We start from the raw sequence: 23,786 nt of genomic DNA, 5'->3' as shown, positions 1-23,786 counted from the left end.
TGAAGGTATTGATCGTGTCTTGCTGATGATGTACTTTACATACGACCATAATCTCTTCGAATTTTCTGTCAGATTTCGAGACAAGTGTTTTTTTGCGGAAACTATTAAAAGCATGTCGTATTGAAGTCCGTGCTAAGTTTATAGTTTCAGTTAAACTGTTATTCATTCAATGCTGTCCTCTCGAGGTTGAGTAGGAACTTGAAGCTCGAAAATGCCAATCCCTCCCTTTTTGGGTGCAGGCTTTCAGAGTTGGCATCTGTTTCAAAAAAATTCGACATTTACGAGCAGACTTCAAAAAGTAAGTTACACATTATTCTGGCAAGTAAAGTAAGTTTTAGTGAATGCTGCACTGCACTTCAAACTGACACAGTTACATCACACTGTTTTTCAACAGAGTAACCAAGTCTCTGTAAACAGTGGTCGAAACTTTTTACCACTCTGTCAATCCTCCTCGGCCATGGAGTAGTTCGAGAACCGCTGCGTGGATGCCATCCTCGTTGGAATATCTGCGATTACTGCGAATCAGTTCCTCGATAGTCTGCATTTTGTCGTCTGGGTTCCATGTCGACGGCCTTCCTTCCCTGTCAGCACCACCCACGTCTGTGCGACCTTGGGCGAATTACTGATACCATTGCGCGATGCCTGGACGCCACGTTGAATTTCGTCCATATGTATCCACCATTTCACAGTGAATTTGAGTGTAATTTAAATATATTGCGCACAAGAGTTTTATTGTCTCCCGTACTTCAGTTTTGGAGTACGGTTCCAGTCGCTACACCAGCCCACTTCCACACCGTGATGCACCTGTCAATCGTACCTCAGCAGAACTGTGGCTGTAGGAAACCCAGAGCATTTACCCTCTTCTGACAGTGCGGCACTCTTGTTGCGGAGTGGTCTTAGGGTGCGGCGGTATCTGCAGCTTACTTTTTGAAGTCCCCTCACTCATATATAATCAACAAGCTAGTGTCTAGTGCACGGCCGAGGTAACTTCGTACCATTATTACCGAGTTTATATCAAATTCCATTCACGAATGAAAATACTTCCCATCCAGTTGCATTCGCGTACTGAACGAAGGTAAATATTATCAGCGCTGCAAAGCTAGTGTCCAGGCACTCATGATTTAAATAGACGGTAGCAAAGCAAAACAGAGATGCTGAAGTGCGTTTTCAAATATTTCTTTACAAACGGAAAACCAGAGCTAGTGCGCCAGTTCAATTCTCGCACCACTCTAAAGATGAGTGATATAGACGTTAGTTTCAGTAGGCCAAAAAACAGGAAAAATAACTGAAACTGAGCAAAGCTGCTGGGGACTATGGAATAACTGTCAATTTCTATACCGAATTCTCATGGGAGTTAGGCTCTGTTTTAAGCTTAATCTACCGTAGATCCATAGAACAAAAAACCGTTCCCGCCGACATGAAGAGCTGTAGAAGTGGTCCAAAAACCACTCTCCAATATCCTTGCCATCCATTTGTTGTAGAATCTCACAACACAATTACTCTGAACTCAAGAGTAATGAGATATCTCGAACAAGAGTGATCTCCCTGTCATCCAGCACGGATTCCGAAAACATCTATCGAGTGAAACCCAAGTCTCACTTTTCTTATATGACATTCTGAAAGTCATAGATCAAGGCAGTCAGGTAGATGCATTATTTCCGAAAATCTTTTGGCTCTGTACAGCACCTATTATGATCATCAAAAGACAGTAGTAAGGGTTATGAAGAGAAATTTGTGACTGCACTGTGGATTCCTTGGTAGGGAGGACGTAGAACGTTATCTTGGATGAAGAGTCATATACAGGTGTAGAAGTAACTTTGGGTGTGCCACAGGGAAGTGTATTGTTAAACTTGCTGTTCATGTTGTATTACTGATATCGCAGACAATATTAATAGTAATCTCAGATTTTTTGCTGATGATGCAGCTATCTACAGAGTGTTTCAAGGTCTGCAACTGATGTCTAGGGGTGAGAGGGTTTGTTAGGGATAAAATGTTTGCTAAAGCTTTCTGGCGATGTTGGACTAGGCGTCCTTTATAACTGAGCATGGCCCTGAGAGGCGGCAGAGAGTAGGCATTCTGCGACGTACGGTACGTATACAATGCGTGTTGCGTATCATCCAGTCATCTGCTTCGAGTGAAACGGTGTAGGCCGAACAAAATTTAAGTTCGTGATTCGCGTCTAAGGTATCTTTCTCCCTTCTGAGATCCTCATTCCCATTGTTTTATTGCTGAGAATCACTGTACTAATTTACTGGAATAGGTAGCATGAAAGGCGAGCACATCTGGTTGGTAGGCGCCTGCTAGTTCCGTGCAATCTCGTCGTCGCAGGGCCGGCGAATCCAAAAGAAGATGCCTAGCATCGCCTGTACTCCCACTTGTCCAGTATTTGCTACGGCACGCGATGCCGGTCCCTTGGCCTCCGTCCTCCTTTCATCCAATCATCACACAGAATAGCAAGACGCCACTGTCAGTTTGACAACTGACGATCAGTAGCACTCTTACTCTTCAAACGCATACCGCAAGTTGTGACCCCGAGGAAAACTGCTCGTGAAAGCAACCGAAACGTTGGTAGTTTTATTTACATCTCAAAATGGTCATGCGCCAATAGATAATTTATTGGAACTTCAAGAACTCCACTGGACTTCAGCCATACGTCGTCGACGATGACTCGGTCATTAATGGAAATGATGAGTGACGTGGAAGCTACAACCTGGCTGGAACACTAAAATGAAAGTATTCGAGCAGACTTCCACGCTATGAATTACCTCATTTTCTATTTTGGATTCTCTTTCACAGCCGCCACTATACTATGTCTAGGAGTTTTATCAGAGGGGTTCAGGTGCACTATGCTAACTGAGACTTAAAGCGGGGTAGGCCAGGTACTCACGGAGGTGCTGTGATGACGATAAGTATAAAAGCGCACCAGCTGTCTCCTAGACGCAAGAGGATTATGACTGTCCAAATCACTTGTTCACCACGCTGCAGGAGAAAAACTTCGTATTGTTGTACGGAATGGTGCGTAGTTCTCAAATGTCGCAAACTCTTCGGAAATGGCGAAGCCTCGGTTGGTACCCAAAGTAACTCCTTTTATGCACCACATCATAACAAAACCTCCGCTCTGTGCTCTAATGATCCGAGCGCATCAATTCCGAGAGAACCGGTGTCCACTATTATCGAAGTTTGAACTAGCGCCTCAGGAGTAGGCCGATTACTAGCCAGAGCACCTTTACCTTTTACGAGAGTGAAGGGACATACGTACTGTCTCAGGCTCTCACATTTCGGAAAGAAACGGCTAAAGAAGTAGACGTATGTTTGTAGTCATCGACGGTAAACTATGTCGTTGTAAGATATGGCAGGGAAACGTGACACAACATAATTCGTTACTAACTCAGAGACTGCAGTCAGAGTACCAATGATAATTGAATTAATTAGTTGTAGATTCAAGTTTGAATGATGAAAGCCGATCCTCAGGGAGACGTAATAAATCCAAAATGAAATGTAGACATTTACTGTCTATTTCTCTGGTGAATATTATCACCTCGCTGATATCACTTAATATTAGATGCGCGGAATAGCCGTGCGGTCTGAGGCGCAATGGCACATTACTGCGCGGCTTCCCCCGTCGGAGGTTCGAGTCCTCTGTCGGGCATGGTTGTGTATGTTGTCCTTAGTGTAAGTTCGTTTAAGTTAGGTTAAGTAGTGTGTAAGTCTTGGGACCGAAGACCTCAGCAGATTGCTTTCATAGGAACATACCACAATTTCTAACTTAATATTACATCCAGGTAGTCGGGTGAGGACCTTTTCGTGTTGTCGAGTATTAATCTGTTTGGTTTTGAAGAACTTGCTTCTGGCTCAGTCTGTTACGGGGGCTGCAACAAAGTAAGGGCTCTACGAGGTAGTACGTGAAGCGGATCAGCTGGAGCCGCAATCGACAAGTCGCGAACTCAGCTAAGTGAGCTTTTAACTGTCGTTGCAGAGAGAAGGCTCCGAAGCGAGCGGTCCACTAGATCTGAGCGTGCGGAGGGCGTTGTACGGCGGCGCCGACCAGCCGGTGGGGACGAGCGACGGCGACGCGGCGGACGGCGACTGCGACGGCCGCGAGGAGGCGGGTGGCGCGGGCGGCGCGGGCGGCGCGGGCGGCGCGGGCTGCGGGCCCTACCTGCTGTCCGCGTCCTCCGCGTCGACGACGCCGTCGCCCGCGCCGTCGGCCGCCAGCCCGGCGCGCCGCGGGGACAGCCCCGGCGCCGTCGCCAGCCCCAAGCAGCCGCCGCACGCGCCCTCCCCCAAGTCGCCCAGGCGCACCCCCAACGGCGTCGTCACCGTGAAGCCGGAAGTGCTGGTGGCCAACCAGAAGCGCGTCATCGTGTCTCCCACGCGCTCCCTCGGCTCGGACGGGCAGTCGGCCGACGAAGTGGCGCCGCCGCCGCCGCTCTCCTACCCTTCGCCGGTGATCGCGACGCGGCGCGGCCTCGCGCCCTCCTCGTCGGCCTCTCCGTCGTTGGCGACTCCGCCGCCGCAGCCGGTGACGGCCGTGGCGAAGCTGCCGCCTGTGCTGACGCCGCCCGCCGGGTCGCTGCCGTTGCTGGCGCCGGCGGTGGCGGGCGGCGCGCCGGGGGCGGCGTCGGCGCTGCTGGCGGCGCAGCGGGCTGGCGAGCTGCTGGGCGGCCCCGCGGGGGCTGCGGCGGCGGCCGCGGCGCTGCTGCCGCTGCTCATGGCGGCCGAGCTGCCCGCGCTGCCGCCGCACGTGCTCGTCAAGCAGGGCGTCTCCAAGTGCCGCGAGTGCAACATCGTCTTCTGCAAGCACGAGAACTACGTGGCGCACAAGCGCCACTACTGCTCGGCGCGCCTCGAGGGCGGCGGCGCGGGCGCGTCGGCGGCGGCGGCGGGCTCCGGCGAGGAGGCGGGCGTGCCGGGGGCGGCCGGCCCCTCTTCGGCGCAGTCCCCTCCCGGGGGCGGCTCCCCCACCGGCGGCGGGCCCGGCAGCCCCCGCGGCGCCGCACAGCAGCCGCTGCCCCACAAGACGCTGCTGCAGTTCATCTGCGGAGCCTGCGGCATCAAGTTCACCTCCCTCGACAACCTGAACGCGCACCAGGCCTACTACTGCCCCAAGCGCGCAGAGCTGCCGGCCGCCAAGCCGCCCGAAGACAAGCTGGGCCGCAAGTGCCCCAAGTGCAAGGTGAGTAGGCGCTCGTCTTCTGCTCAGCTGATACCTGCACGCCTGCGTGAAAAAAGCCGGAAGTCGGTTGCTGTTACGCAACATATTATTCTAAGCCGCCCCTGTGGGCTCATCCTGTTCGCCATTGTGGGCGCCAGAATCAGTTTCCAGTATGTGAGAGGCAGGATCTTTCGTCCAGCCTGGAGATAACGGGTCGGACTTTCTGGAATCCTCCGAAATTGGCTGCGGTATAGGTTTATCACACATTTTTCGAGGGAAGGTAACTTTTTCCTCTGCCTCTCATTGCTTTCCAGCAGCTCGTGAAAATTTTCATCTGCCTTTCATGAAAATTCAATAAACCTCGAGCTGTAGAACGGACATCGAATTTTTCGAACTCGAGTTCCTGTTCGTAATTCTAGAAAATGGCTTTCAAGGAACTTATTCCACAAAACGGCCAAAGAGATACAGGATGGATAAAGCTGGCGCCTTGAGCAGCGCGTATACGCTCAAATTTTTCTAGTCGTTTGGGGGATCTGCGAAAAAACTGGTTATTTCTCTTACATTTAAGTCTTTCGTCATGGTTTCATTCTGCGCTACCTCTTGAGCTTCATGGTTCAAAGAATAGGCCAAAAAGTAAACATACAGATCTCTGATTTTTGCTTCCAACGGTGAAATATTGCCGGTGATATTTGCCGCTCTGTCAGCAGTAGTACATTTGCATGACTTGATAGCTAGAAAAAAAAAACGAGTGAGAACATCTGTTAAAACGGTAGATCCAACAAATATAGTATTATAGAAACCAAAACATAATTCATTAACTTCAAAATTATCACCACTGACACGTCTAAAGAAAATAAACTTGCTGGTCTTGACAGACACCGCTAGTTTTATCTAGGACTCTGTATCTCAGAATGAACAAAAATGGACTTTTACCGGTATTAAAATAAGCCATTCAACTGTAGTCGTTAAGGTACGGCATCCGTCTTCATCATAAACAACAGTTACGGAGTAAAGAGGCTGTCCTAGTGCTCTGAAGCAGATAGACATTATTATTAACAAAATAAGGAAAAAGATTGATTGCTACTGACGATAAAGATCACATGTTAAGTTTCAGTCAGGCTCAACGAAAAGACTGTTACACATTTAGCTTTCGACCAAAGCCTTATTCAGAAAAGGAAACACACATACGCAATCATTCACACAAGCAAGCAAATCTCATTTGATTGCTGCTCGTATTTGAGGCAAGATTTTTAATGTTTCGTGAAGAGTCAGTATCAGTACGCAAATCGTTTTAATATTACAGTTTAATTTATAACGGCTTCAACTAGAACTGACTCACCTAGTATCTGTCATAGCAAACTATAAACTACAAGGTAACATAAGGAACTCTACTCTTCAGAAGCCGGCCAGAGTGGCCGAGCGGTTCTAGGCGCTACAGTCTGAAAGCGAGCGACCGCTACGGTCGCAGGTTCGAATCCTGCCTCGGGCATGGATGTGTGTGACGTCCTTAGGTTAGTTAGGTTTAATTAGTTCTAAGTTCTAGGCGACTGATGACCTCAGAAGTTAAGTCGCATAGTGCTCAGAGACATTTGAACCATTTTTGAACTCTTCAAAACTCTGAAAAAAATAGTGTATCGCTCACTGAAAGAAAGTCGCTGGAGAACGGCTAACATCGGCTCTTGTGACCGTTTAAGTCCCCCTCGCCCCCTATTATTAGCACAATTATTTTCTTACCTTCGGGTGTAACCTCTTAATAGCTAGTCGTTGCTTCCGTGCAGATGAAAATAGCACATTGTTTTGTTGTCTGATAATTATGTATTTACAATAATGTATCTAAGTAATTACAGGTAATATCACAATATTTATTTAACAACATTCATGTAGACCCAATGAATCTGCGGGATACGAAGCCAGTTCTGAATAACGCGTGTCCACGCATCAATGTGTAACGTAGTAAGAGTTTCTTACATACACTGCAGAGTTTTTTGTGTCTGAGCAGATGACTTGAGTGATGTGCTGGAGAAGTAAAGTATCTTTCAAGATACCCTTTAATGACATATTTCTGGACATCTACTTGCTCTTCGCCGCGTAAGCAGCACAGTACGCGCTGTGGCGGTGGCAGACTTTGTTGGATCTTTATTCAGCATTTGGACGTGCTGCCGTGCCATACCTCTAGAGACCGGCCGAAGTGTCCAAGCGGTTCTAGGAGCTACAGTCTGGAACCGCGCGACCGCTACGGTCGCAGGTTTGAATCCTGTCTTGGGCATGGATGTGTGTGATGTCCTTAGGTTTAAGGGGACTGATGACCTCAGAAGTTAAGTCCCATAGTGCTCAGAGCCATTTGAATGATACTTCTAGAGTGAAACTCACTTTTAAAGCTACAATATTCTTATTATCATCTACTATATAGTGTAAGTAAAGTCTTCATCGTTGTGCCCTCACTATAGTTAATGAGACAGTTTTTTGTGCTACACACCTAATTATTAAGCCTAATTATTCCCCACCGAGCAAGTTGGCGCGGTGGTTAGCACACTGGACTCTCATTCGGGTGGACGACGGTTCAAACCCACGTCCTGCCATCCTGATTTAGGTTTTCTGTGATTTCCCTAAGTCGCTTCAGGCAAATCCCAGGGTAGTTCCTTTTAAAGGGGCACGGCCGACTTCCTTCCTCATCCTCCTCTGTTCCGATAACCTCGCTGTTTGGTCTCTTCCTCCAAATCAACCAACCATTCAAAAAAATGGTTCAAATGGCTCTGAGCTCTATGGGACTTAACATCTGACGTCATCAGTCCCCTAGAACTTCGAACTAATTAAACCTAACTAACCTAAGGACATCACACAAATCCAAGCCCGAGTCAGGATTCGTATCTGCGACCGTAGTGGCCGCGCGGTTCCGGACTATAGCGTGTAGAACCGCTCGGCCACCGCGGTCGGCACCAACCATTCCCCGTTGAAGCAAACAGAAAGTGATTCACCATAGTGCGTCCTCTTCTATTGCGCAGTTGTTTAGACCTTAGAACCAACATACCAATGTGGGTGTTACGTGATTTCTTGAAGTAATTTTAGGCCGATGCTTTCACGGGAGCTAATGGTCCTGTTGGGCACATTACACAACAATTCGTCTAGTTTCGCCAAACGAGTTCATGGCCGATTTCATTCCCATCCTCCTGTAACTAAGCCAACTCCATTCTATTGCATCCTAAAAACATAACATTTCTTCCTTTGTATGTGATCTCTTTTAGTGCCATATCTTATGCAACAATTAAAAAAGTTTGTTTGAGAAGTAACTTTTCACCGAGATGTAACACTACGGTTGATTTAGTAGTATGTGCCACAAGTCTCCTTCCTTTTCTCCCCTTCAAAAATGGTTAAAATGGCTCTGAGCACTATGGGGCTTAACATCTGTGGTCATCGTCCCCTAGAACTTAGAACTACTCAAACCTAACTAACCCAAGGACATCACACAGAGCCATGCCCGAGGCAGGATTCTCCCCTTCCTAAATAGTTCTTCTTCTTCAGAAATCCGGCTAATCTCCCTTAGATTTTAAGTAGTTGATAATGCTATCAGCAATGAGAATCCTGTTAACATAAAGAGCGCCTGCAGAATACGATGATTTTATCATATGACAAGGAGAACAGAAGCCAGAAACAAAATTTGTATCATTCCCATTGGCACAGAGCACGCCAAGCGAAGTTGCGCACCGGTTAAGGCACTGTACTCGCTTTCGGGAGAACAGTTGTTGAAGTCCATTCCATAAATCCAGATTTAGACTCTTCGTGGTTTCCCTAAATCGCTAAAGGCACATTCCAGGACGGTTCCATTGAAAAGAACACAGCCAATTCATTCTTAAATCCGAATTTGTGCTCCATCTCTAATAACCTCATGGATGGGGCGCTAAATTTTAAACTTCCTTCCTGCCTTCCACAAAGGCCTGGTGGCAAATCTGTCTTACACTGTCGGAACCCTTCTTTCAGAAATGTAAGAAGGAATGATGTCACGTATCTTGCCCGATAAATTTGCAAAATGTGTGCCTATTAAGATTTTTTAAAGAGATACGCATGTTATTTCGCGTCTCTCAGATCTAGCATCTTGAAGGTCAAACTATAGGCCATAAAAGAGAGGAAGAAGATGTGCGGATGACATCAGAGGGGTTGTGGAACAACCGCACTGCATAAATGCTTAAACAGACCAGAGATGCTCACAGCTGGCAGAAGCTAGCTGCGTCAGCTACCCGCCGTCACGCGCACTTGTCCACCGCTAAACTTTAGCTGCGCGTGTGGCGCTCTCGGCGCAGATCAGCAAATAACGCAGCAGAGCGAACTGAGCCACCGAAGAGTGCAGACTCGTTTTCCAGAGTCGGCTCCTGCAAACCTCGGACCACGTGAGTCGAGCCCAACGCGAGCTGCCCACCGTCGCGCACTGACGTTCTTTGGCCCTCCTCGTTCGTTTTCGCTTTCGTTTCGAAGCGTCCGTGAAGTGCACGGCGCATCGCGCTCTCGAAGAAAGCTCGCTTCGTTCCGGACACGCGTCCACTGTTCTCTCGCGGTCACGCTATGGGCCGACTCGCTTGTCGCTGAGGAGTGTGTACTCTCCAGGACACTGTTCGAGTAGGACTGTAATGGAAATACCATTACCGCGATGGCCAGTTAATGGACATTGCAGACATTTCATTTGTCGAGTGTTCCTTTACTCTTTCGTGTTAAAATAAGTGTGTCTATGCAAGCATGCACTTTATCAATTCCTGTCACTGTAGCCTCTTCCCTGAGCATTGTGTGTGACTGTGGCAGTAAAGCCTATCACTGCACGACTGACATCGTAACACATATTGTTACGAACCCTCCCAAGAAAGCCAGGTGCAGTGACGAGCGCTTTGGCGGCCGCGCAAGGCAGGAAACAAAGGACAAGTCGAAAAGTGATCACGTATCTAGAGATTCAACCGCGAATTAAAACAACTAAATATTTACAGAAATGAAAGAAACCTGGTAATAATAATTTCCTACATACAGAGGAAGCGAGATCTCTAAAAGGATCGGGGAATTAATGAATTGTTCAAAATGGCGGCGGCCGTTAAAAAGCTTCAAGTCTTGAGGTGCCCAGGAACACAGGACATAATGCCGTCCCAACGGTCGACGCTGCACCATGTTAGGAAACTTCTGGGACAAAGCGGAAACGGCCAGATCTATGGCCCTGCAACTGACAGATAGCCTCTTGACCATCCAGCAGGTTGGCAACGAAACTACTGTTTTCAGCCGTGGACACACAAGTGTGAGGTGCCGACCAACTAACAAAAACCTTGAGCATCGCCGATGTAGCCCCATTCTGCAGCGTCTTCTTAGGAGGTTCCCTGGCTGCCGTCTCGGCCCTGACCGCCTATTGTCCATAGCTATGCTCCGCAATGCGACGGTACAGCTTAACGGTTCGTATGATGCTCGGATTCGATCGCTGTTTAGGTCGTTTGGTGATCTCGAGTATTTCACTACGCTACGAGAGAGCAGCAGAGTGAAGTTCACCGAATTCTGCCCCCTCTCCCCCCCCCCCCCCCCCCCCTTTGTTGCCGAAACCTAATACTCACGGTTCAGTATTCTCTCTCTGAAGTGTTCTCAGCTGAATTTTAGTAGCTATAAGTGAATGCTGTTTCTATAAGTCGTTCTGTAAAAGTGTCTATGTCAGTGGAGGCTGCCCTCAGTCAAGGATCCGTTGTCCTGTGTTAATTTCAGAATATATCTGTTTGTGCTGGTTTCTAAATATGTTATGTGTGTTTCCCCAGTATACATTCAAATCAGTGGCTCCCTGCAAGTAGCGTCGCAGTCCTTGCCTTCCCACGGTCTGATACTGGGCAGAATAATAACACGAGATACGATGGCCTGTTTATATCGCCCACTAACTGGGGCAAGCTGCTTTCATTCAGGTAGCTTCGGGCACGACAACCGTGGCAGTCAATTTAGGTGTGGTAGCGCAACATGCGTTTCGGCTTGACTGGTGACCCGACTTGATTTGAACGCGCAACCTTCTGATACGTTCTCCCACTAGTTCTACACACTCCAATTTCGTCCTTAATGAAGCAGTATGTTATTACGATAAAAAGACACCTGCAGCAAAATGGGATATCTATACACTGCAAACAATTTATGGTGTGTGATGAAAGGTACTTCGTGTGTCACTATCATTTCCTTTACCTGTTCCTTTCTAATATGATGCACGGATAAATAAGCCTCACCGGGGCATCTGATTTCTCGGATTTTCCGGTCTTCGTGATGTAACGAGATGTCTGCCTGATTGCTCTGTGACTGGCCTACAGTGAAGAGCCAAAGAAACTGGTACATCTGCCTAATATCGTGTAGGACCCCAGCGAACACGCACAAGTGCCGCAGCAGGATTTGCCATGGTCTCGACTAATGTCTGAAGAAGTAGTGCTGGAGAGAACTGACACCACGAATCCTGCAGGCCTGTCCAATAAATCCGTAAGAGTGCGAGGGGATGGAGATCTCTTCTGAACAGCACATTGCAAGGCATCCCAAACATGCTCAATAATGTTCCTGTCTGGATAGTTTGGTGGCCAGCGGAGTGTTTTAACTCAGAAGAGTGTTCCTGCAATCACTCTGTAGCAATGCTGGGCGCTGACATTGCCCACGTCGGTCGTAATGCACAGTGGACTTGAATGGATGCAGGTTCAAATGGTGCAAATGGCTGTGAGCACTATGGGACTTAACTTCTGAGGTCATCAGTCCCCTAGAACTTAGAAATACTTAAACCTAACTAACCTAAGGACATTACACACACCCATGCCCGAGGCAGGATTCGAACCTGCGACCATAGTGGTCGCGCGGTTCCAGACTGTAGCCCCTAGAACCGCTCGCCCACCCCGGCCGGCTGGATGCAGGTGATCACACAAAATGCTTACGTACGTGTCATATATAAGAGTCTTATCTACACGTGTCAGGGCCCCGTATCACTCCCAACTGCACATGCCATACAACATTACAGAGCCTCCATCAGCTTGAACAGTTCCCTGTTGATATGCAGGGTCCATGGATTTATGAAGTTGTCTTCATACCTATTCACGTCCATCCGCTAGATACAATTTGAAACCAGACTCGTCCGACCAGGCAACATATTTCCAGTCATCAACACTCCACTGTCGGTTTTGATGGGCCCCGGCGAGGCGTACAGCTCTGTGTCGTGCAGTCATCAAGAATACACGAGTGGGACTTCGGCTCCGAAAGCCCATGTCGATGATGTTTCATTGCATGTTTGGCACGCTGACACTTGTTGACGGCCCAGCATTGAAGTCTGCAGCAGTTTGGGAGGGGTTACACTTCCGTCACATTGAACGATACTCTTCAGTCGTCGTTGGTTCCATTATTGCAGCATCTTTTTCCGGCTGCAGGGATGTCGGAGATTTGATATTTTACCGGACTGCTGATATTCACGCTACAAGCGTGAATTGGTCGTACAGGAAAATCCCCACTTCATTGCCACCTGGGAGATGCTGTGTCCCATCGCTCGTGCGCCGATTATAACACCACGTTCTACTCACTTAAATCTTGATAACGTACCTTTGTAGTAACAGATCTAACATTTGCGCCAGACACTTGTTGTCTTATATAGATGTCGCCGACCGCAGCCCGTCTTCCGCCTATTTACATATTTCTGTATTTGAATCCGCATGCCTATACTAGTTTCTTTGGCACTTCGGCGTATGACTGCATTCTCGGAATTTCGAGAGAAACCTCTTCGCGCTGCAGAACAGCTCCTTCGCAACGTCTGCAGCTCACTAGCTCGCGTCCAGTCAGAAAGCGTCGGTGGTGTTGGCACAGGTGCTGGTGCCGGCAGAGCAGGTGGGGACGCACCAGTGCTCCGGCAGCGGAGCGGGGGCGGCCGGCGCGGGCGGCGGGGGCGGCGCCGGCGCGGGCTGGAAGTGCCCCTGCTGCGAGGTGGTGAGCCCGACGGCGAGCGCCGCCCAGCGCCACATGGACACGCACAGCGGCGTGCGCGCCTTCCGCTGCACCATCTGCCGCTACAAGGGCAACACCCTGCGCGGCATGCGCACCCACATCCGCATGCACTTCGAGAAGAGAACCGCCGACCTGCAGGTACGTCTGCTGCTGAACTGAACAACCGGCCAGAAGTACTTTTCAAAAGCTTCTGTTTTAATACCATTACAGGTTTCGACAACTGAGATCTTTGCTAAATGGGAAATGAGTGATATCTTTGCTTAGTGGATGGTCTCTGCATTGTAAACAGAAACATCGAATTTAAAACCCAGATCTGAGATTGCATCTGACACGAGCAATATTATGAAGTGTTTGTCTGCCTTAGGCATGATGACTAAAGTAAGACGACACGCATACCTCTGGGACGTACGTAAGTACACTACTGGTCATTAAAATTGCTACACCAAGAAGAAATGCAGGTGACAGACGGGTATTCATTGGACAAATATATTAAACTAGAACTGACATGTGATAACATTTTCACGCAATTTGGGTGTATTGAGCCTGAGAAATCAGTACCCAGAACTACCACCTCTGGCCGTAATAACGGCGTTGATGCGCCTGGGCATTGAGTCAAACGGAACTTCTATGACGTGTATAGGTACAGCTACCCATGCAGCTTCAACACGATACCACAGTTCATGAAGAGTAGTGACTGGCGTATTGTGACGAGCCAGTTGCTCGGCCACCATTGACCAGACGTTTTCAGTTTGTGACAGATCTGGAGAATGTGCTGGCCAAGGCAGCAGTCGAACATTTTGTGTATCCAGAAAGGCCCGTACAGGACCTGCAACATGCGGTCGTGCATTATCCTGCTGAAATGTAGGGTTTCGCAGGGATAGAATGAAGGGTAGAGCCACGGGTCGTAACACATCTGAAATGTGACGTCCACTGTTCAAAGTGCCGTCAATGCGAACAAGAGGTGACCGAGACGAGTAACCCATACCATCACGTCGGGTGATACGCCAGTGTGGCGATGTCGAATACACGCTTCCAATGTGCGTTCACCGCTATGTATCCAGACACGGATGCGACTATCATGATGCTGTAAACAGAAGCTGGACTCATCCGAAAAAATGACGTTTTGCCATTCGTGCACCCAGGTTGTGTACACCATCGCAGGTGCTCCAGTCTGTGATGCAGCGTCAAGGGTAACCGCAGCAATGGTCTCCAAGCTGATAGCCCGTGATGCTGCAAACGTTGTCTTACTGTTCGTGCAGATGGTTGTTGTCTTGCAAACGTCCCCATGTGTTGACTCAGGGATCGAGACGCGGCTGCACGATCCGTTACAGTCATGCGGGTAAGATGGCTGTCATCTCGACTGCTGGTGATACGAGACCGTTGGGATCCAACACGGCGTTCCGTATTACCCTCCTGAACCCACCGATTGTATATTCTGCTAACAGTCATTGGATCTCGGCCAACTCGAGCAGCAAATGTCGCGATACGACAAACCGCAATCGCGATAGGCTACAACCCGACCTTTATGAAAGTCTGAAACGTGATGGTACGGATTTCTCCTCCTTACACGAGGCATCACAACAACGTTTCACGAGGCAACGCCGGTTTACTGCAGTTTGTGTATGAGAAATCGGTTGGAAACTTTCCTCATGTCAGCACGTTGTAGGTGTCGCCGCCGACGCCAACCTTGTGTGAATGCTCTGAAAAGCTAATCATTTGCATATCACAGCATCTTCTTCCTGTCGGTTAAATCTCGCGTCTCTAGCGCGTCATCTTCGTGCTGCAGCAATTCTAATGGCCAGTAGTGTAGATATTAAAGTTTCACTTTATATCTTACCAAAGACAGGCACATTAGCATGTTTTTGTTATCCACAAGACGTATGAAGTGGTGCTAAATATTAAAATATTCTTGTACAGTGCTGGGGCGGACTGTATGCTGCTGACAAATAAATTACTGTAATTGGTAAAGTTAGCTTTCTGAAGATGGGCTTCATGCCTGAAAGCAGTGATGACATTAAAATATTTTTTTAAAAGTATTTGTGACTGATTGCGTCATTCAACAACCACTTCTGTGTGTCGAACTACCTGCCTATAGCAGCTGCGGGGGGACAGACTAAATACAGTATCCAGCTTAAGCTGTTCCATCTCGCCCCTTCCTGTACTCTCTGCGCCATGACATCTTTGTTCCCTTCACTTTATGTCCCCCCCCCCCTCTCTGTGTCGAATATCAATATGGTAAAGTTAATCTCAAATGTGTTCAGGAACTAAAAATGTATCTAAATTTTTCGTTTACGTTACGCAAAATTCCGGCTCGGCTCCACGTGTTTTACTGAACCGGAACTGTTTAGAACCTACAAGGGATTTTTCAAGTGGCTTCAGAGAAAAATGCACAAGTGAAATATACCATAAAGAAGGTCATTATAACCTTTGATTATCGGAAAGCAACATATGCACACTTGGTTTAAGATGAAATAACAACAAAACAACTCACGTAATGTTCAATACTAAAAACGAGTCACCGGTAGTACATTTAAAGGAGATGAATACCAAGCTAATTTCGAACAGTCCACTATTCATGTAAGCAAACATCATGTTATATTTCATATTTTATTGATAATAGACTCGTAAAACATGAAATGAACAGATAAATATTGTTAAGACAAAAAATAATCCGAAAATGTACGTTCGCTTGTAGGCAACTGTTATTGTCGGGGTAAAGTAAGCATATAAATGTAGAGCTATTTCAGCTGTGTAACGTAAAAGTTGTGACTAATCCAATACACGATAAGGAACTGAAGAGCCGATAGAGTGAAAAGTTGCTTTTTCTATGTGCATGGCAATCTAAAGAACTACCTAAAAACTGATGCAGAAGCACTGGAATCTGTTAGAAATAAATACTAAAGAGTTTTTTAAATGTAATTAGTGACTGGTCATTTTAATTTCTCTCTTCACTAACACAGGGCGCGCAAGAATTGCAGTTGTAATATTCGATGCATGGTGGAAGTAATCAAAATTAAATATTTCAAATTAAAGTAGGGTCACAAAGGCATATTGACATTATTCTCGCATGACGAGGTTTCAGGTTCATTCAGTATCACTGTTCGAGGCTACCTGGAGGAAATACGTGATGACAGGTGGAGCTTTACGGTGTAACGTCCAGTCGACCACAGAGCATAAGCTCGCAATGAGGAAGGTTAACGGATGCATCATTTTCAAAGGAATCATCCCTGCGTTTCCCTAATATGATTTTGACAATGGACACGGTTTACAGCTTGGATTCCTTAAAAACAGTTTCTGTTGACATTGGTAAAAATCGTTTAACCTTTGAGAAAAATTGGTTCAGATGGCTCTGAGCACAATGGGACTTAACATCTGAGGTCATCAGTCCCCTAGAACTTAGAACTACTTAAACCTAACTAACCTAAGGACATCACACACATCCACGCCCGAGGCAGGATTCGTACCTGAGACCGTAGCGGTCGCGCGGTTCCGGACTGTAGCGCCTAGAACGGCTCGGCCACTCCGGCCGACGTTTAAACTTTGAACGGAAGTCTGTTGCTAGGGTGCAATTGTTTATAAATTGAACACATTGATGTTTTGGCGAAACGTTTGAGTTCAGCTACTTACGCTATTCGGGTTACCGGAAATTTTGGTGATAAATGTTATCAGTAAATTAGCCTACTACCCCTGTTTCATTCACTGGTTTCATATGTCATCACATTTTGCGATAATTAATTATCAAGAGAAAAAGTATTCATTGCTGAAAAGCGTGTATTCTGAATAGTAGCTGGGGCCTTCACAAACCCACCTTGCAGGCATTTGTTTAAGTAGCTTAACCACCTTGACAATCCATATATTCACTTATAAAATTTTTTATTAATAACCCATCATCATTCAGAAATAATACCAAAGTGTATAAGCCATAGCGTCCGCAGCTCGTGGTCTTGCGGTAGCGTTCTCGCTTGCTGCGCAGGGGGTCCAGGGTTCGATTTCCGGCGGGGTCAGGGATTTTTCCTGCCTCGTGATGACTGGCTGTTCTTGTGTCGTCTTCATCGTCATCACATATCCCCATTACGACCGGAGGAAGGGAACGACAAACCACCTTCACTAGGACCTTCCCGAGTGAGGCGGTGCGGATCTCCCGCTTCGTTCCCCTACGCTCTGCAAAGAAGCATGGGACTTCATTTCCACTTTTTTCCCGTAGCTACAGCCCTAGTAGAAAAGAAGATCTTCACTATTCTGTGCTAAATCCGGCTTTGGCACAGGAAGGAGTAAACTATGCTGCCACAAAAGTCTTTCGTCATTTATCAAATGGAATAAAAAGTCTGATAGATTGCTAATCAGCATTTAAAAAGAAATTAAAAGAAGTTTTGAATAACAGCTCCTCCTACTCAGTATATGAATTTTTAGATACGAAGTAGTAATTGTTGAAAATCGTGTACAGAAATCTTATGTTAAACTGATACGTTCTACAGCATTATGCAATGTCGTATTCATGATCTTTAGATCAAGCTTTAGTGTAATGTAATGTAATACCTTGAAAACGATGTTCAAATTAATTTTTAGCAGTAAAAAAGAAAAATGTTTTTATCACCTCCGGCTCCGCTTAACCGACTGGCTGTACTGTTTGACGCAGGAGGAGAATTACATCACGTGCATCACTGGAGAGGACGCGGTGCACCAGCCGCAGCAACCGCAGCCGGGGGCGGCGCCGGCGCCAGCTCCCACCCCCGCTTCGGCGCCCGCCCCCGCGCCCGCCTCTGCCACGGACGCGTACCCCGAGTCACCCAGCGACGGCGGCGACTCGGGCCGCATCGACAAACTGCACTTCTGCGACGCTTGCAGCTACAACTCCTCCTACAAGGGCAACGTGGTGCGCCACTGCAAGCTGGTGCACAGCGGCCGGGCAGGCGTCGGCGTCGCGACTGCCGACGACGCCGCCTCGTCGTCGTCTTCGTCGTCGTCGTCGTCCTGCTCCTCCGCGGCGGACCGCAAGTCCGGCGGCGCGACGGCAGACGCGGCCGTGGCTGCCACGACGGTGGCGGCGGCCGCCGCGACGCCGAGGGCGGGCGCCGACGCCGACGCGTCGGTGGTGAAGCGCGAGCCCGCAGAGGGCGAGGGCGCCGTGTCCGCCGTCAAGACGGAGCCCGGCGCCGACGACGCCGCCGCCGAGGACGCCGCCGGCGCGTCGGCCGAGGAGCACGGCGCCGCCGCCGAGGTCAACCTGGCCAGGCCCAAGTACTGCAAGTCGTGCGACATCTCCTTCCAGTACCTCTCCACCTTCATCGCGCACAAGAAGTACTACTGCTCCAGCCACGCGGCCGAGAACTCCGCCAACAACAGGACGACGGAGGCGTCCGTTCTGTAGGGAGGTCGCGAAATCTCATCCAAATCACCTGTTACGTCGTCCTCGTAACAATTCTCGTGTAATTATTTATTCGGAAGTTGTATGGATTTGTCACATTGTGATGACACATGTAGATTTACGTCGTTGTTGAAAATCGTGTTCGTGTACATGTTCTGTAGTAAACTATTTTAACTGCCGGTGACTGTGGTGCCGTACAGACAGACAGGGTTCTGACACGTGTGAGAAATATTGTCGTACGTTAAATGTTTTGCATACATATATATATATATATATATTGTTTAGTACAAATAATTTTTTAAAATATTCTCATTAGTCAAATCTGATACACGTGCACAAGGCAACTAAAAAATATCTCAGCGAGCGCTCTTTTAATTTTTATTCTCTTTAGGTGAAGCATAATTTTCATAACGTCTTCCTTCAGTTAACTTTCGAGTTTAGAACTTGCCGGCTCCGTGATAGATTTATGCTCTTGTTAATACTATTAAGATGTGAAGTTCTGTGATATAAATGAAATACAGAATAAACAGAATGTAAAATTAAAGTTACACAAGTCTGCATCACTGGCAGATATTGGTGAAACAATTTCGGATGAGGACATATGTATGTACTGTGCATAAATGAAAATTTGCCCCCTCATGTTTCAATATGAAACATGGATTTTTTTTAGATCCTTAGATTCATACAGTACTTGAATCTCTCTGTTATAGTGGTTTAGAACAAAGTAACCAATAATGTATTTTAACTGGGAATATTCCCCTCATAGCAGCATGACAACATTTAATGTCAAGAAACAAATTCCTCTCACACTAGGTAAGAAAATAGAGACTCTCTCTCTTACTCATGGAATCCATAATAATAAAAGTGAGATTGTTAATATACATATAAAGTTTATCACTGCTGTGAAACTTATGGTATAAGGTGGTGTCTTGCCGATTCAAGAACAGCTCCCATCAAAACATAAACCTCTCAGACTTCCCATAACAAATGAAATGATTTTCAGAAGCAAGAAAACGTATTTATGGGAAGTAAAATACACCTTGAAAGTTTTATCTCTTATTTACACATTCATGTTGGGAACTGGCTTTTGTCTTACAAATTAACTGGGAAACAATTAACATTGTCAGATATGATAGTACAGAGAATAATACCAAATCAATCTCTAAAATGAGAGAATGTTCCTTCGAGTGGGACAGTAGTGCCTCACTTACTCTCAATTTTGCTTCTGCCAGTAAAACAAAGCAATTATCATACTTCCCACAATATTAAGATATGGCCAAATATAAATCACAGTGAAACTTAACATCTACAGTAAGTTCAGTTACAGCCGAAGCAGACCTAATTTATCATCTACCTGCATTATAAAAGCAATCCACAGCTCTTGTTAGTTTCAACAATCCTCTTCATACACCATATCCATAACATAATTCCTTCTATAATGACACCAGTTGGTTTTACGATGATAAATACTCTATTCCAATGATACTGCTCTTCTGCCAATGATAAATTTAACTGTATTTGGTATGCCAAAATAACACTCAGTTTTAATGTTCGTTATTTCAAAGCATTTTTTGAGATATTCCTGCAAGCTACCATTTACAGTGACAATAATCTCTTGGGCCATGAACTTATATTTGGAAACACAAAGCATACTTGTGCCTTTGCACTGTATATATATAAGTAAAACATTCCTGGTTTTGTTTTATAACTCTTTATGTACCTAGGAGGGAGGGGAGAACTCACTGAAACGAAAATTTCAATACTTAAGTGACATTATTTGGGCACATTGAAAACTGAATGAAAATGAATCTCTTGTGGACAATATGCTAGTGTGGAAGTTTCATTTATTACAATTTAACAATTTTATATTGTCTTAACAGATCAAATGAAAAATTGTTATAATGAGGCCAGTGAATATGTACAGGAGATTAAGCACTAGTAACTCTAAATTACAGGCACTTTACTGTTGCAGCACAAGTATATTAAATGTCTCTGAGATGAACGATCTTTAGCCTAAGCTACCGAATTTTCTGCAGTAATGAATGTTAGTAGATCTGATACAGTATGAGTGAAATTTTCACAACTGTAATCAATGCTACTGAAGAAAATTTTTAAACTATGCAAGACTGATAAAGGAAAAGGTTTTACCACAGCACACCAGCACATATTTTTTCTCCAGAAAAGAATGATTTAGAAGCCTCTTAATGATTAAGCAAGTGTCACACAATTTCACAACTATCTTCAGAAGGTTTTTTGTCTTTTTTTAAGATAGCTGTTATCACAAATGGAAATACTACATTGCAGGAGTGACAAGGAGATAGAGATCTCTTTATTCTCTTTAGTTTTTCAACATGCACTCCATATTGGCTAATCCAATTCTCAACCACTTTTCTCTCTCAGTGCAACAAATTAACAAGTATCCTTTTATGTCTACACAGTATATAATGCTATAGTTAGCGGAAATAACTGGTAGAAAACGCAAGGAAGCAGTAGAGGTGCAGATCACTGGCCAAAATGCCGGTTAAATAGAGCTATCAGAAACATAAAAGAGCATATTTGAGTTTTCACTCCCATCGCGTTTCTGTTGTAATTTGAAGAGGAAAATACGTGACTGCCAGATTCTTTAAGTCAACACTATCTATGATTGATTGAGGAGCTATGAGTAAAAGTGTATGTCATAGTCCATTCTAGAATCTCAGACTTAAAATATGTGAAAAATCATCTGAAATGTGAGCACTAAAAACAGCAGTGATCATTACAAGCATAAGGCAAACAAAAATTAGTTCTAAATGTAAACTCAAAAAAAAGTCTTTCTTTTATTTCTTATATACATCTGACAGATCTTAAAGCCAGTGTATCTTAGAAGGTGAATGTTCACCAAGTATAATATTCAAAATTTACAGCATACAAATCTGGTTTTAAGGCTGAATTCGGTGCCAAGGGCAATAGGATAATTAGAAATTCTTCTGTGTTGAAAAGAACATAAACACAAAACAGTGGCATAAAAATTTATAATTCCACTTAACAAATCAGCAAATCATAAATGATTTTATGTCTACTATGCCTGATAAGTTTTACACAAATTACCTGATTCATAAAACCTTAGTAATGAAATTAATTCATTTTTTTGATTGTGTAGGTAGTTAACCTCTGTCACTGTTGTTGATCAGATGTTATCTTAAATCACACTGCCTACAAGCAGTTGTCTTCCATTACAAACAGTTCATGATGTCATTAAATGTAACTAAATATTTTTACCTTGTATTGTTATTATAAATTTATGTTGTTTCTAGACACAAAAATAATCTCTCTTGCAAGTATTTCACATTATTTACATTAATGCCTTATCAAAAGCATATTCCTCAAAGACTCATAAAAATAACAAGAGAAAAATATGACGATATACATCTATGACCTATACCTAAATTCAACAATGAATTTTTAAGTTCATTTGACTGCATTGAGGGTGATATCTCAGATCTATCTGTGTAGAATATAGTAAATTTTTCCATATTATTTGACATAAACTTATATGTGTACACTTATCTTGAAACAGTTGACTGTGAGGATTATTACATGTGAATGAATGAAATTGAAGCTATTATAATAGAGATTTGTTTTAAAAGGAATGAATATTGTATCTGTAGAATGAGATGTTTTGTAGGTTATATATGTCGTTGTGCATGTGTGGCGTATATTTGTTCTAGATTGTGTAAATGCTGCCCTCTTGTTAATGTAACATTATCCCCTTGCCAAAGGTTTATATGAGTTGAAAAATATATGAATTGAAAAAACACACCTTTGACTGTAAGCTTTGAATCTTTTTGACTTTTTATATTTTGTGGATAACCTTCAACATAGTAGCTGTATAGTATGATAGCTCTGTGTAAAGTTACTGTTTGTAAATGAAAATGTGTTAAAACTGTTGGTGCTACATAGGAATTATAGTATCCAATGCAGCTCGCACTCATGCTGCCAGTCATTGCGAGGATAAATCAGCCATACCCGGAGACAATAAATTATTTATTTGTAACCTCTGTACTGATTTCTGTACAAAATCCCATCAACTATTTCTCCTTTGTATAATATTCACCCAATATAAATTAAAAATCTATTTTTAGAGAAAAATCCAAAAGTTAAATGAAGGGCTACAATACTATTGTAAGACACAGGAAGTTATGAAACTGAGTAACCTGCAGTACACTGTAAACTTGTTTCATTATTTTCAGTAAGAACATTCAGCGTTGTTACGATTGTACACTTGGTGAATATTGCTGAAGGAATATAAGAAGGAATGCTATGAAGAGGTTCAGTAAAACTGACTTCAAACCTTAAATTGTTAAAATACTATGTTATAAATAAGAAGAAACATCTCTCTCTACTGTAGTCAAGTAAGTGAATCTGTCTTACAATCGCAAATACGGCAGGAAGGGAAATGTCTAACTTACAGTAGTACTGTAACAGAACTGTTACAAGCCTGATGCAGCAATAACAGAGGATCTCAGTAAAATATAGAAATTACTACTACTTGGTAATCATTCAACATAAGTTGAAAGTAATAATGTTTTTGTTTCTGGACATCAAAGAAAGCCTCAAACAGTTAGCGCTGACGAGACTGTATAGAAACTTTAAGGAAATTCCAACAGAATATTTCATAATTGCTTGATAAAATTTAGGCATATATTATAAATTCGAAAATGTACTTTTGGCTTTCTCATTACTTCTGCCGGTTTTCATAAATCAAGTAAAAGCAGGAAATCGCAACTTAAAACTTACATTCCGAATGTGATGAAATTTATCCAAAATCGAGAATTCTTGTTACATTGTAAATAAAACATGAAAACACATTTTGAGGCAAATAATTTGTTTTCATACTTCTTGTACACCGATGAGCCAGAACATAATGACCACCTTCTGATTGGCATATTGGTCCACCAGCAGCTGTCTGCTGAGCACAGATTTGATACGTCATTGGTAGATTTCCGGAGGTCGCGGCACCGGATGTTTAAATCAATCTCATAAATTATTGGCCAGTGAACTGTGTGTATGGAGGTTGTGCCCGACAGCATCCCATGATGAAGACCGTTGGCAACATCTTTCACGTATCATATATCGACACAGAAACCCTGTAACTAAATACATTTCGTTTTTCTTATTGTTCAATGGTTTTGTACATAAAAGAGTTTTGCTTCTGCAACAAACAATAGAAACTAAATTTCACGTGAATGTTTACTCCAGATTCTGAGACCTTAGTTGGTGTTTATCTACAGTTCATCGTTTAGTTTACGAGAGGTGATCCTTCGAACAGCA

At 44.8% G+C, this 23,786-nt stretch overlaps 1 protein-coding gene across 1 annotated transcript in view; it reads left to right on the top strand.

Moving 5' to 3' along the window:
- Positions 1-22,509, top strand: part of LOC126273334 (zinc finger protein ush) — a 264,681-nt gene extending 242,172 nt beyond the window's left edge. Inside the window, exons 7-9 of the mRNA XM_049976880.1 lie at positions 3,977-5,176; positions 12,974-13,249; positions 17,748-22,509. Coding sequence (XP_049832837.1) covers positions 3,977-5,176; positions 12,974-13,249; positions 17,748-18,479 — 2,208 coding nt within the window. The 3' untranslated portion in view covers positions 18,480-22,509. The remainder of the gene's footprint in view (positions 1-3,976; positions 5,177-12,973; positions 13,250-17,747) is intronic.
- Positions 22,510-23,786: the final 1,277 nt, after the last annotated feature.

The sequence above is a fragment of the Schistocerca gregaria genome, chromosome 5 (genome assembly GCF_023897955.1).
Source record: "Schistocerca gregaria isolate iqSchGreg1 chromosome 5, iqSchGreg1.2, whole genome shotgun sequence".
In the NCBI taxonomy this organism is placed as follows: domain Eukaryota; kingdom Metazoa; phylum Arthropoda; class Insecta; order Orthoptera; family Acrididae; genus Schistocerca; species Schistocerca gregaria.
Note: the sequence above shows the minus strand (reverse complement) of the source record. Positions and strands in the feature narration are given on the sequence as shown.